Here is a 15,433-nt window from a genome sequence, read left to right as displayed (position 1 = left end):
CTTAGAGACCAACTAAGTTTGTTATTGGTATGAGCTTTCGTGTGCATGCACACATCTTCAGATACACATCTGGACAGTTAGAGGAATTTTTTTTTATATATTTTTCCCCCATAGGAAAAAGCTTTAATGTGGATAAAGTAGTCTTTACTGTCTGCCACTCAAACTCTCTATCAGGAGGCTATCCCAAATTCAGAGGGCCACAACTGAGAAGCCCCTGTCCAAGGTAGCCATCCATCATATCTCATAATTTGGTGGAATGATGAGGTTGTTTTTCAGCCAGATTGACTCATTTCCATCTGTGCTGCATCTTGTACAGGATGACATCACTCCAGGAGGTAGTGAACGTTGCTGGATCCTACCACCCACCACCCCAGCCAACGCCACCAGTGGTCACGGAGGACTGGGAGTCATAGCCCAACAACATCTTGGGGGCAGGGTCACCACCTCACCTGACCCTACCCTAGACAAACCATTCTAGGAAGTACCAGACACCATTTTGGAGCAGTTGTGGTAATGAAGAGTTCTCATTCGCAGCTTCAGTGTGAAACCTCTGGGGCCTAGAATGCTTCACTGACGGGCATCAAAGAAACAACGTTCTCCCAGTCACCTACTGTCCAAAGTTTAAGGACTCGGTTGCCTTGGAGAACTACACTGAAGCATCTCTGGTGCTGTGGAAATAGAGGAAGGCTTTCCATGGAAGCCTCCAAGTGAGATAGCACCCGTGCCAGCACAGCCCTGACAGCAGGAAAGCTTGGGAGAAGGGAAGGAGTGGTTTGTGGGATTTGGAATATTGCAGGGGTCAGGGAAAGAGAGTTGGATCTCAGTGTGCATTTTGAAACATCATGGGGAACACGAAGGGGTCTAAATTTAGAGTTGTGCTTGGGGGAAATAGCAGCTTTCCCGAGAGGGGAATGGGTTGGGTTGCAAACTGAGCCAAGGGGAGCTCAGTTATTCCTAGATATTCTCCCTCTCCCTCTCTCTCTCTCTCTCTCTCTCTTTCTCTCCCTCTCTCTCTCTCTCTCTCTCCCCCCCACACCATTTATTATTCAGAAGTTCTGTGGATACAGAAGCTGAAAAAACGGAGCCTTTAAATTGAAAAAGGGATCTTGTCCCCTTGACTTGCAGAGCAAGTCAACAATTAATTGACTGCAGTGCATAAACATGACCCATGGTTTAGTCTTCAGTTGAAAAAATAATGTAATGGCATGAATCAAGCTGTAATCTAATATTTTTGACTTGCACTTGGCCAAACATGCCTGGATTTCTTTGAAGTTAAAGAGCGGAAAGTATTGTAGCAAGAGGAAAATAATGTATATATTTAAAAGGCCATTTAAACTGTTTGGCACTAAAACTTTTGCAAGATTTTTTTGGGGGGGTAGGGCAGCAAATCCTTAAGATCGCTGGGCATGATTAAGCCAAAGTTAATTAGAACCTGTTTTTACTTTGATTAGATCGCACCTAGGATTCGTGGGGTGGTGGTGGTGTACAACTCTCCTTTAAAAATCTGCTTGCATTTAGCTGGATCATGCACACTGCCATACACTGCTCAACATTTTGGGGGGTTTCCTATAAAAAAGCTCAACAATCTCAACAATACAGCAGGGATGGACAACCCTTGGGGAAATTTCCTTGGAAGTAATCTGTCAAGGGGTGCAAACCAGAGGTGTGTGGAACAGGAGTCAAATGTGGGCATGGCTAGGGCCAAAAGTAGGTGGAACCACCTCTTCTCTCACCCGCTTTCCTTCCAGTTTTCCTCCTCCTTGCCAAGGACCACATAAAATGAACCAAGGGCCACATAAAATGAGGCCAGGGGCCAAATGCAGCCATAAGGCTGCAGATTGTCCACCTTTGGGATGCACAGAACTTTTGGCTCCTATCAAGGATTTTGTTTTCCTGACCATTGGTTTCAGCAGTTGTCAATTCTCCGTCTTGCCACGGTATTTACAAAGCAACGCTGAGGATTCACAGCAGAGATTTGAGGGTGTGTGTGTGTGTGTGTGTGTAATGGATATGACTTGCCCATGAACTGACCTTGCAGGCAGAGGAGGATCTGCTTTGCCAGCGACCAGCCAGGAGGACCTGTGGTAGGCATATCGGTACCGCTTATTGTCCACTGGAACGATATCCATCAGCACAATGAACTTGGCTTCCGGATCCACACCCGAAAAGGAAACCCTAATGGTCGGAAACATTCTTCTGAAACAGACAGAGGCAAACAAGATGATGAATATATAAATATGGGACCAGAGAAAACAGCCCCTTTGAAACTGATCAGAAACAGACATTAGAAGCCTAGCCTACCCAGAGAGACAGGGAAATTCCAAGCATGTCTGTATATCTTTGTTTGGGGATATTTAAAACAATCCATATCTCCCTACAAATATACATTGACTGAAGACGCTCCGCATTTTAAACATTTAAAATGCATTTTTAACTGCAGCTTGACTCCCAAGCAGTTAAAGAAAGAGAGTCCTGTAAGAAGACTTGTCATGTCCCTTCCAGCACAGGGTGAGCAAGCCTGAGGCTGCAAGTGGAAGGAGGTGTGGAGCTCAATAGGGGAAATAGGGCAAGGAAACTGTAAGCAGAATGGAGGCTATGCGGGAGAAGAGTGAAAATTAGTAGGCCTATAAACAGCAGTCACAGATCATGGCTCTGGATATGACAGCGAGCTTGTGAATTCAGGCTTCTCACTGCACATCCTAACCTAGAGAGTGGAGAAATACATATGCCTCCAGGTTTTTGGATGTGTTGCTGAATTAAAAGTCAGTCATACTTCCATTCTGCATCAGAAAGGGAAAGGGACCCCTGACCATTAGGTCCAGTTGTCAACGACTCTGGGGTTGCGGCGCTCATCTCGCTTTACTGGCCGAGGGAGCCGGCATACAGCTTCTGGGTCATGTGGCCAGCATGACTAAGCCACTTCTGGTGAACCAGAGCAGCGCACGGAAACGCCGTTTACCTTCCCGCTGGAGCGGTACCTATTTATCTACTTGCACTTTAATGTGCTTTCGAAGCAGGAGCAGGGACCAAGCAACGGGAGCTCACCCCGTCGCGGGGATTCAAACCGCCGACCTTCTGATCAGCAAGCCCTAGGCTCTGTGGTTTAACCCACAGTGCCACCCGCATCCCAATATTGTGCATCATATCCAAAGCAAATAATGGTTTTCTCCCTTAGTGCTACAGACCTGCCATTGGCACACTATCTTATTCCCACTTCAAAAATATTAAGGCTAGAGGAAAGAGTAGGCATATTTGCGTCCTCCTTTTTAAAAAGCCGCCATAGAGGTGAGGACCACCTGTGTTTGCTCTCAAATATATTGTTATGAAGAATATTGTGATGTTGATGATTTTAGTATTATTGTATCTATCATCTGCCCTGGAACCAGTCAGGATGAAAGGGGATCTGTTTTTTAAAAAATAATGTGCACGCCATTTCCTAAGAGCTAACTTTAAAAAAACAACAACCACAAGCTGAATTTTAGCTATGTGTTTCCAATTTATACACTTCCTATGAAATGGCATGAAATTGTGGTATTGTAAAACAGCACACTTGCAGGCGTTGGTGGCTATTTCTGAATTGTTTAAGCGCTCCCATGTTAAGTGGGACAATTAAGAAGCAGTCTAATGAACTAAACAAAGAGGAACCTGTCCGATATCACAAAATGATGCAACGTGGAAGAGGAGTTGTGTCACTCGCTAGTGATTTCACAAGCACCATTTGTAGCCCTTAGCTGCAATTTTTGGGGAGGAAACCCCACTTAGCTTACTGGAGCTTCCTTCTGGGTAAACACTTAAAACATTATAGATCTAAAAAAAGAAAAGAAAAAGAAATAGTGGGGTAAACTCAGAGTTGTTGCTCAAGAGTTGCATGGGATCGTGACAGGTCTTTTCAAAGTTCATGTTGTGACAATGGCACTTTCCCAGCACGGAAGGAACAATATTTTGTCAGTGGGAAAGTGCAAAGTTCCCACCACTGCCTTCATATATACTGCTTTCATTGAGAGAGCAAGTTATATTTTAAGTATATAGTGTGATAAATATGTGTACGTCAACACTTGTATCATGCAGGTACCTTTGCCAAAGGAGATGCGCTTGGCGCAGTATTGTATGGGTCTGTGGTAAATCCAGATTTCCTTTGTGTAAAATAGCCTTAAGGAAACCGTGATCTGGAAAGGCCCAGGAAGAGGGAGGGAAACTCACTTCTGAGTGTTTATGAGAAGAATGAAACCAGAATCCTAAGTCAGGCTTTCCCAAGTCTGATTAACCTAAGAGCTTTTGTGTCTGGGTGGGACTTCTGCAAAGGACACTAAGGATGGGGTAACCAAGAAAAGCTTTTAAGACAAACAACAACTACTACAAAACTACAGTTTCCCCTTTTTAAGCCATGGGTTTTGGCTTAAGGAAATTTTGTAATATTTTTTTTAATAAGAATTTATTGATTTTACAACAAACAAATAAAACACCAACATTGACCCATCACCTAACTGAAAATAAACAAATACATATACACCAATAATTCTTCTTCTTGTGTCATAAAAAAAAATCTTGGTCGAATCTTGGCACAGACTTCCCCTGCCTTTCACCTTCGGTTCTAATACCAAGTATTACTTTAATAACTTCATATACTAAAAATAAATCTAGTTCCAACAAAAATCAATCATATTGTAACTTCATGTTAATTCCACACAAAATTCTAGCTCTTAACACATTGTTCTCAAATATGGAAATTTTGTAATTTAATTATTTTTATATGGAGTGTGTGGAATGTGCAAATTATTGGCAGAAATGACAACAAGGAAGAAATGAGGGCGAGCATCTGCTTTGAGCGCAGAAGGTCCAAGATTCAATATCCTAGCATCTCCATGTGGGACTGGGTGAAACCCCTGCCTGAAACCTAGAGAGCAGCTGTCAGTCAGTGTAGGCAGTACTGAGCTGGATGGGCCAATGGCCTGATTTCATAGAAGGCAGATTCCAGTGTTACAAAGCCCCCCCCCCCGAATACACAGCAATTTTATGCCTATTATGGATGGGGTGCTCTGCTTATTAGCTGTAGAAGCTGAATCATATACTGCACAAAGCGGACTTTAGTCCCCAAAAGCTCAAGTCACAGAAAATTGAGGTCATCTTTAAGGTGCTGCAAGCCTTTTCTGTTTTTGTTTCTGCTACAACAGACTGATTTGGTGACCCTTCTGAAAATAGCATTAATCCATAAATTACATTAATGTAGGGTTTTTTTGGAAACAAAATACTGGTTATTTCACAGATTTCAACTGAAGGGCACACATTTTTTACTCCATCCTCATCTTCTCAAGTGCTGCTCATGCACTACTATGTAATCCTACACATACCTACTTAGAAGTAAGTACCATTGCGTTCAATAGGACTTACTCCCGAGTAAGTGGGTGCAGGACTGCAGCCCAAAGCAAAATTAAACAAACAGGTCCTGACAATATCCCAAAGCGGGTTTTTGCACTGCAGCAGTTGTATAGTTAGTATTCTACACCTCTTCCCCTCACGTCAAAATAAAAGGAAGCGTAACATTCTCATTGTAACTATTACTCTCATATTTCGATTTGAATGCCATGTGGAAGGTCTGAGGGAAGTCATGGCTATGATAGCCAAAGTTGATAAATGAATGTGAATGTATATTTTATTTTTTGTAGTAGTTATAGTATAAAATTAAAAAATATATATTTAAAAATATAACTATTACTCTCATATTAATAACCTTTCGCTGCTGTCTACAAGCAAATACTTCAAGTGGTCTAATGTTACAGGGGCGGATGCACAAGGCATGCGCATCACTCGGAGACACCAGCATTCAACCCATGACATGCATGTGTTAAACAGCCATCGCAGATCAAAAGGGAAAAAGGACAAGAACCTTCATGTCATCTGACAACACCTCAAACTCAGTATTTTTAGCAATGAGGCATGGAAGCGGAGAGGAGCAGGTCAGCACCCTTTTCTGCGTTAAGGAAGCTTTTCTAGCGCAATCTGAAGCATGGGCTGGATAAATCCACAGCTATGCATGCTGGCTGGTGATAAACTACCCCTTTTCCAGACTTCTGAGTCAACTTTTTCGCCCTGTTCACTTCTATTCTCACCCCTCTTTCCTTTCAGTTGCTGCATTGCAGTTCTGCACAACAAATAAGCAAACGCAGTTGTGCTGAAGCAACATGATCTCCCCCAAATCTCACAAGCAGCTAATGCCTCGCTTAGGACCACCAACCAAAGCTTGTCACTATTTTGTGACGTTTTGGGTTAGTCCTAACGAAGGCACTGTCCAACTGTGGATTGTGGTGCCAAAATATAGCCTTACCTTCCCGATTTGGTGATGATCATCTCGGTGCCCAGGTCGTGGAATTTGTCCCAGAGGTCCTTGGTCTCCAGGCTGCAGGAGATCTTGGCCATCTCCTCGCTGGGAATGATGGGGGTGGTGGGAATGAGGGGCTCGGTGCACAGGGAAGAGGGGCTGGCGCTGCTGAAATCCCCCGGCGGCGTTTCCAAAGCGGGCAAGTCGCCGAGCGTTTGGGAGCAGGACGACTTCTCCACGAATTGCTCTGCAAAGCGGGACAGAGAGAAAGGGCGACGACGCAGTGAGATCGCTGCTCCTGGTGAATAATCGAGTCACCACAGCAGAGCAGAAATGGGGGGGAAAAAAAGCCGGCCTGCTGCCAGGAGGAGCAGAGGTGAACCTGACAAACACTAGGAAGGATTCCAGCAGAACGCCAATAATAACCAGGAGGGGAACTGAACTCCCGCAAATGAAAACGACGCGCACGAAATTGGAGAGATCGTCGTGGCTATAGCCGATCCAATACGATCTTGGGGTCTCTTTTCCGTCTGCCTGCCCCTTCCCTCACTCATATGAACTTACGGCCCCTTTGGGAAAGCGGAGCCTTGAAAACTGCGGCCAGGATCCCGCGACATTAAGCCCCCTGAAATTCTCAAGCGGCAGAGGATACGGTTTTTTAACTCCCTGCCGCCCTGCGTTTTACGCACAGCAACAGCAGAGGCATTCGGGCGCTTTTACGCAGTCACCGCAATTGGCAGTTAAAAGCAATCAAAGCGCAGCGAAAGTGTTGCATCTGGAGAGCTTTCTCCACTGCCGCCGCTTCCTGATTTCCATCGCGTCTTGTCCTCAAGATTTCAGAAGAGAGAACGGGGAAGAGAGAACTTGTCGGTTGCCTCGCAGACGAGTGCAGACGCCGCCCCGAGACGGTTTTGCCCACTCTCGAAGCGCGCCACAGACAATGTTTTGCAAGCAGGTACAGGAACGGTGGTCACTTGCTTTCTGTGGCAAGAAACCTGTGTTTCATCCGCTTCACTTTATATGTGAAGGCCTGGGAGAAAACGAGAAAGATTGCGGGCGGGAGCTGGGTTGTTCCTCCCCAGTTTGTCCGTTCCTCCCACCTATTAATATCTGAACAATTGGAGAGTAGACAAGGGGTGGGAATCAAATTTTACGTCCCGTTCTCACTCCCATTTTTTTCGGAAACAATGAGTGGGGAGGGAACGGGAAATTGGGACAAAGCAATTTCCCCCAGTTTCCCTTTTCCCCACCAAGTCTACACTTCTCTCTACTTCAGCTTTGTGCTCGGGGTTCACATGAATGAATGCTCTTCATTTAAAAACAACCCTGAAAATAGAAAACTAGCGTGTCAACCTTCCAGACTTGCCCTAGCATTCAGTTTCCTCAGTCTGTCTATCTATCTATCTATCTTGGAGCATTGTCACGTGAGCTTTCACTTGCCACCTAAAGATTTAGGTTTGCCTCCTCACTGAGGCCTAGAATCTCGAAGTGTGGCACAAAGCTGCGTCCTTGAAAGCATTATTTACCATACAACCCCACCAGAAAGGTTTTAGCTCAAAAGACTTTGTGTAGATGATACCAAGCGAAAGGGAGATAATGATTTGCAATCAAAGACGCGGATCTTTTTTTTGGGGGGGGTGTAATTTATTTATTTTTTAACAACCCTGCTTACTTGGAAGAAAGGAAGTACCTTTGAACTCCGTGGGCGTTTTTCTATTTATTCAGGATGAGTTTGAACTGGTCCCCCCCCTTCACCAACCGACAGCGCATTCCTATGCAAGTCTACTCGGAAGGAGATCAGTTGGGCTTCCTCCCAGGAAAATGGGCGCAGGAGCTGCAGCTGGTTGCAAACAACGGGTGAAGAACCATCGGGCCCAGCTAACCCTGCCAACATTCAAAGCACTTTTACTTCATTCCTTGGATTTCAATAGAAGGCGAAGACTGCTAATCCTTTAGCATCTCCTTGGGAGTAAGCCTCGTTGCATTCTGTGAGACCAAGCCTAGGATCGCACCTTGCGCCTGAAATCCCAGACACGCTTACCTGGGAATAAGCCCCATTGAAGTTAATAGGATTTACCTCCGACTAAACATGTAGTTCAGAGGCTGGACATTCTCCTCGGAGTAGCTCTCGCTGAGCCTTCTGTTAATAAACATGTTTAGGTTCGCACTTCTCAACTGGATCCTGCCCCAACTTGTGTTCAACAAAATAATAGAATAGGTAGCAGAGCATCTCTCTATTGTGGCTTGCTTCTAGCTGCAAAGGGTAACTGAAATTAAATTGTTGTCAGTTACAGTACTAGTGAAATGAACTCTTGGAGTCAGGAGGAGGGCCAACTTGGCCCTGTGACCGTGGGTGCCCGGGGCCGTGGGTGTCAGGCAGCATGCATGGCGCTGGCATGGAAATTTGTGGATGCCTGCCCAGCCACTTCATGGGGAATTTGTGGGTGCTCGGGCATTCAGAGCCCCAGGGAGTTGGCACCTATGCTTGGAGTGTCATGCTGGGACCGGGTTGGGTGGCGTTGTGCCGGTACTTACCTCTCAGTTTAACTTAACTCACAGGGTTGTAGTGAGGATAAAAGCGATGGGGGGGGGGCTAGAACTTGATGGAAAGGCAGCATATAAATATTAAGATATAGGTAGGGTAAAGGACCACAGATTTGGGAACCTTCCCAAGTCTAGAGGGGAAACCGGCTCCAAACACTCCTGAGCGCATGTCCCGATCAATCTTCCAGATTGATCACAAGTTCTTTCTGATCGGATTTCTTTCTCCAGTCCCTCCGGCTGGAGAGAGACTGCCCTGGAGGATTCAAAAGAAAACCCCATTTTCATCAGGCGAGGGTCCGACCGGGAAATAAAAGTCATCGCTTGACCTCCTGGCGTTGTAACTCTCCGTGGGGCGCTATCAGATGTAGGCATCTTGAGCAAGCGTTACCTTCCGCTCAAGTGCCAGAAACTGGAGACGAAATGCGAAGGAAACGGATCCAGCTGGAGAAAGTAAGTCAGATCTCCCCTCCTACGCCCAATGCCCAAGCTATATCCAGAAAATCGGGATCTAGTGGTTTGTGCGCAGTTGGGATGGAGGCGAGAGAGGCTTGATTTGTGCTTTAGCTAAAACTAGATATAGGACTCTTAATTCTAAAACTCTCAGGATGTAACCCTACGTCCACTTACCTGGGAGTAAGCCCCACTGAACTCGGAGGGGCTTACTTCTGAGCAGGCTTAAATTTGATTGCATTGTGAAGCCCCGGGCCCCCTATAAGCAGCTGGTTGTTAAATCCAGTCCAGGGGCCAGCATCCACCGGGGAAATTTTTCTCAAATGTGCTCAGGAGGCTTGCGCAGGAGAGCTTCCCCTGCTAGGTCGCGCGCCTCGGCGCTGTTGGAAGCCAGCTGATAAGGACCCAGTTACTTTGAACGCAGGGAGCCTGTCTAAATGCCCCGATTATCGCCGCCCTTAAATAAAGAAACCACTTGAGGGCCTTCGTGGTGGTTGGTGGGGGAGAGAGACTTTATCCAGCTGGCTTCCGAAGCGAGCGGCGCGCTATGGAAGGGAAACCCAAAATAGAACTGGTCCCAGATAGGCAGGATCGGACCCAGCGACGCAGGCGGCCTATTCCCAACCAACTCACGGGACGCATCCTGTGCCAAGATTCGGGATCGCACCAGCCGGAGACTGATGCCAAGCATTTCACCCACGAAATGCCAGAAATCACACACCACCAATTGGTCAAAACAAAATAGAAAATTCTTTCCAGTAGCACCTTAGAGACCAACTGAGTTTGTTCTTGGTATGAGCTTTCGTGTGCATGCACACTTATTCAGTTACCAATTGGTCAGATACACGTTTCCAACCGGACTAGCTCAGGGAAAGGTTGCGATCCGGAGTCGACTCCCTGAGATGTTAAAAACGGCTGAGATTTCCTTCCCAAGGAAATAGGCGTAGGTTTGGAGCACGTAAGATGTACGCTGCGAAAACCCCATTCAATTCAGTGGGCCCTACTTCCAATAATGAAGCACATCTAATCGGCCAGTAACAGTCCAAGTCCCATAAGGCAGCTCGAAGCCTGATCCTGACGGTGGCGTGGGATTGAGGATTGGAATGATCATTCTGTGATATATATGGCAGTGGGATTGTATTGTAACCTTGGAATAAAGTCAAGGAGGGGTGGGGAGAAGAAGCCTGATTCTCGACCCCTTTATTCAGGATAAATATTTTCGTTTCAGAGGGATCGGACAGATGTAAAACCTCGTGCTTTATTCAAAGTCAGGGTGCGCTCAGATCCAAATAACTTCGTGGCTGGGTTGCCCAACTCACTGATCCAGTGTAAATTTCGGAACTGAGGGTGTTATTAAAATAATTACGGTTTGGAAAGGGACATAACTAAGGATGACATATGCATCCAAATTTAGGGTCTCTGTTCCTAACACTCTTCCCAGATTCCCCGCAGGGCGCAAACTGACCAGTAGTTCCACGCACCATTGGAATGAATGAACTCTGCTTTTACGAAGTCTCGCTCCTTTGAAATGGGGTTTGTTGGGGAGAAACGCTCAGGTGGGTTGTGGCTTTCCTTGGGATGAAGTTCACTGACTGCACGGAAATCAGTGTCTCTCCCTCTCGATCCAGGGTGTATAAACGCATCCACACAAGATCGCACCCTCCGGAAACCTCAAACTCTTCATTTAAAACATCTCACCTCCCGGCAAGGGACTTAAACGCCAATGGATGCTTTGTGGCAATTGTTTGGTTTTGCGTTCCGTACCCCGCCCTGGTGTCTGTATCGATGGAAGGCGGGTTACACATATTTATGATAAATGTATAAATAAAAGTACTATGAAAAGAAGAGAGCGCTCGCTTTGTTGGGATTTTAGCAGGAACCTCTGTCAGGTTTTTGTTGGTTTTGTCACGCTCTTAAGCACTATTATGTCAACGGGACATCCTCTAGAAAGCCAGTTTTTAGTTGAGTAAACTAGTGGTACAAAATAGCCCATAAATCTCTCCCATGGAGATCTAGCGATTTTTTAATTCAGATACAGTAATATATGCCAAAGACACTGGAGGGAAGTTCTAAGCCTTCGCTCTCAGTCCTGGTGTAACCCTTCAAGCGCATTTTAAACCACACGCCGCCAAGAATCCTGGGAACTGTAGTTTACCACCACCCAGAACTACAGTTCCCAGCAAACTATGGTTCCCAGGATTAATGGGGGTGTGTGCTTTAAGTGTATGGCGCGAACACAGCCAAGTTGCGTCTCTCACGTTCAACAGTGACTCCTAGCTCCAACGCATAATAATGCATTTCCCAGATAGCTGTCTCATTGGGATTAAATGGACCGAATTAGATCGAAGTGTAACCCCCACTTCACGGCAACTGAATCCGCCTCCGAGCAAAGTCAACCGTATCTGTGACTCTGGCTCTAATCAGCCGCTGGGCGCGCAAGACTCCGCGGTTGAGTCTGGGAAATGGGCTGAACAGAAGGGACGGCAAGTTGGGCCTACACTTCCAATGGAAGAAGGAAGGGGGCAGCTAGAAGGCGAGGCATATCGACAGCGAGTCGATTTGAGGCGGTCCCCAAAGAAAATCCATTGCCCTCGGCCTCCGGTTTCTTCCTCAGCAGAGATCCCGCCAGGTCCAATCTCCTGGTGATCATCTTAGTCGGTTTAACAGATCTCAAGGATATGGTCGTACCGAATCTCTTTCAACCTGTCCAGGATCTTTCTGCTTATTTTTACTTAAAAACTGCCGTGGGAGGCGGGAAGTAATATTTTCTTAAGAGCAGGCGCAAAGACAAGTCTATGCAAACACAAGCCAATCCATACTCGGAACAGAAAAAAGAGTCTGTAAATAACCGGAAACAAATTTGCTGTGACCGAAGCTCAGAAAGATAAAGTATAAAATTATCTTTAAAGTAAGATGTTTGGGATGTGGAACCGGTTTCTGTTTACTACGAAAGTTTCTTAAGCATACGCATTGCTTATATTGAATGCATCTTTTTCGTACTTAAAATTTTTGTTTTGTCTGTTTAAATTACCCTTTTTTAAACAACGCAAATGACAACTCTCGCTCTCCTAATAACAAACTGCAATATTAGAGTATAATTAGGAAAACCATTAGTTGAGGAGGAGGAAAATTTCAGGCGAAGATGGACAAGTGGTTTTTATATATTATATGTAAGATGGATGTTGTGTCAATTTTAAAAAAAATAAAATTTATATAAAAAAGAGAGAACTCTCGCTCTTCCTTTCATTCTTGACCAAGAGAAAAAGGTAGTTTTCTAAAGGTGCATTATTTCTATTAATGGTTAAAGGGTGGGCTAGCTGACAGAGGGAAGAGGTGTGAAAAAATTTATAGTTAAGGGTTTCTGGGTAATGTTTCTTAAACAGCCATAAAGGAAACCCACACAAAGAGCTGAGCAATGATTTTATGAGAATTTTGTTTTGTTTTGTTAAAGCTTCTGTAAGAGAAAAGGATTTAAATACATCGTGTACCTAAAGCTCAAAGTGCTATAAAGGTCAAAATCAGCAAAACAGTAACTTAAAATAAACAGAGTGCAATAATTATTTGATATTTTCCTTGTAACGTCCTTGGAGCAGAGACATATTTACTCTTTTCTTAGGAAATTGTGTAATTGGGGTTCTATACAAGTCGACAAAACGTATTTAAAACAAAACGCACAGAACTGTTCACATTATCCACTGTTTATCATTATCCAACATTAAAACACAATATTTAAAAACAGTTTAAAATAACTAAAAGCATACACATCAAGGGTCAACAGCCAGGGCAAAGAGGGTTGGGTATTTGGGTTGACGCACTAAACTTCTGGAACTAGAAGCACGTTCTCTTACGAATCAAAGTGGCTTATTTTCAAGTCAAAGTGGAAAGTTTTACTAGAGAGTATGAAACTGTAGTCCTGGCGTGTTTATCAGAAAGCAAATCTTATTTACTCAACGGGGAGATGTTTTAGGATGGGGCGTCCATCCATGTAGGACAGGGCAGGTTGACTTCAGAGAGTTTAAGGATCACAGTAAAAAAAAATATGGGCTCCCTGCTGTGGATTGCAATTCAGGACCAGCGAAGTTTTGCCTTCGACTTCAAAGGGATGTGAACGGAGTTTTTGTATTTGAAAGCAAATCCAATTTCTTTCAGACTTCTTAGCTTATGGTCACCTCATCCTAAATATATTTATGTGAAATTGGTCGGAGTTTTTTGTTTTTTTATGGCTTCCAGATTCAGAATCACAGCCCTGGCTATAAGGAATCCCAGTGATCCCAGGGGACAAGTTTTGAATACAAACGCCTTCCAAAGAAGGGCCCATTTTCATCCTGAAGCAAATCCTACCAAGCTAAACGTGCTTGCCGAGCGATCCCGGGACTTGCTCCCAGCTAAATGTGCACAGGATTGCAGTTGTCTCCTGTGCAGCAAATCTTCACAGAATTTCGGGCTTAATTTGTTTTTTTTTTAAAAATCGGATTGCTAGTAATTACTTTAGATGGATCTCCCTCTCCTTCAACTCTATCTCCCTAGATTAAAAAGTGTACGAACAAACTGGGGAGAAATGGTCCCCACTTAATCAGCTGGTCCTTGGGCTGATTTTACAACTACAGCTGCGCCCCAAAGTTCTCGGATGAAAAGTTTGTTTCCCGGATCGATGGCCTCTTTTGCCCGGAGAGAGGAATAGCAGTCCAAGAAAACTCAACTTAGCAAAATCGTATCTGGTTTTTATTTCTAACCGGAGATACGGCACTGGGGCCAGATCCTGCATCTGATCCCTCTAAAAGCAGCTTCTTCTTAAAAGGAAAACGACACGTCGGATAATCGCAGCTTTTAAAGAACCACGGAACTCCCCGTTATAACACGGGGACATTTTAATTGTGCACCAGGCTACTTAGAAAAGCGTTTGCTTCCGTTGCCTTTTAAAACTTTCCACTGGGCGTTTGGAAGGCATCAATGAGAACATCCCAGTCAAGGGGAAGTTGAACCATCCAGTCCAACTTAGGAAAGGCATCTTCCCCACCCCACGAATAATTATTGTTTTGGAAAGCTGTCCTTTCTAAACGTATTCCCCCCCCCACACACACACACAGTTACTAGGAAGTAAGGCCCATTGAGCTCGCTGCCGCATTAAAACTGCAAACACATTTGCAAAACTAAGCAGGAACCTGTCTGTTTTCCTGCATTGCAGGGGCTTCGCCTGCCCGGGGGTCCCTTCTATGATCCTATGACAGGATCACCCCCTCCCTCCATTCTCCCAAGCGATCACTCCAGCATCCCAGGTGAAAGCCCCTCTAGGCTGGGCAGGTGGGCTTGGAGAAGAGGACCCCCCGACGGCGCGTCCCTCCTTCTCCGGAGACTCACCCAGAGGCTTGATGGTGCTCTCGGCGCTGTCTTTTTCCTTGGAGCTCCCGCTGGACATGAGCGCGGCGATGGAGAAGGCGTTCGCCCGGGAGGAGAGCTGCGGCTTGGGGGAGGCGGTGTACTCCATGGTCTCGGAGCAGAGGACTGCGCCCCCCAAAAAGTCAGATGGTCGCGCAGAGCCAGGCCGTTCCCTCCTGCTACCCAGACGGCTCCAAAGGAGAAGCAGCGAAGAGGAAGGAACCCACGGGCTGAGGGATCGGGAGGCCAGAACTTTTTGCCAGACTCCCCAGGAAGAGTCTGGAAAGCCAGGGAAGCGCGGGGGCGCAGTTTACGCGTCGACCATCGTTTTCCCTGCTCCCTGGGTGGAGGCGAGGGAGAAGGAGAGAGCGCGCTTCGGTGCGGATGGAAGAGGCGTCTGCCAGGGCCGGAGGGCTCGCAATGAGATCCGCCTTCCTTCCTCCTCCGCCTTAATTCGCTGACCGCCGAGATCCTATCGGCTGCCAGCCAATCAGAGCCTGCCCACGTCAGGCCTAGCTGATCCCACCGGAGAGGAAGGCAGAGCGCGCGGGAGGGCAAGCGCCGGGCTCTCCAAGCTCGCCTTTTCTTTCAAGCCAACAGTTTAGTTCTGGGGAGGAAACCAGAGTTTGGAGAGGTCTCCCCCCCTGGTCCTTTTTCGGGGTTTCAAGAGGGAGGGGGGACCTCCACGGAGGGCATCGGACCACCCGTATTCTTTGTTTTAGCCCACGCGTTTTGATTTCTCTATCT

At 46.0% G+C, this 15,433-nt stretch overlaps 1 protein-coding gene across 2 annotated transcripts in view; it reads right to left on the bottom strand.

The window, feature by feature from the left end:
• Window positions 1-15,121, bottom strand: part of TBX20 (T-box transcription factor 20) — a 42,844-nt gene extending 27,723 nt beyond the window's left edge. The window contains exons 1-3 of one of the 2 annotated variants that reach the window (XM_033165649.1): window positions 14,669-15,121; window positions 6,323-6,563; window positions 2,032-2,196 (exon numbers count right to left, since the gene is read on the bottom strand). In XM_033165649.1, coding sequence (XP_033021540.1) covers window positions 2,032-2,196; window positions 6,323-6,563; window positions 14,669-14,795 — 533 coding nt within the window. In that variant the 5' untranslated portion in view covers window positions 14,796-15,121. Of the gene's footprint in view, window positions 1-2,031; window positions 2,197-6,322; window positions 6,564-9,487; window positions 9,580-14,668 lie in introns of those variants that run through there. The other variant, XM_033165650.1, reaches the window with a different exon arrangement.
• Window positions 15,122-15,433: the final 312 nt, after the last annotated feature.

Source organism: Lacerta agilis, chromosome 12 (genome assembly GCF_009819535.1).
Source record: "Lacerta agilis isolate rLacAgi1 chromosome 12, rLacAgi1.pri, whole genome shotgun sequence".
In the NCBI taxonomy this organism is placed as follows: Eukaryota; Metazoa; Chordata; class Lepidosauria; order Squamata; family Lacertidae; genus Lacerta; species Lacerta agilis.
Note: the sequence above shows the minus strand (reverse complement) of the source record. Positions and strands in the feature narration are given on the sequence as shown.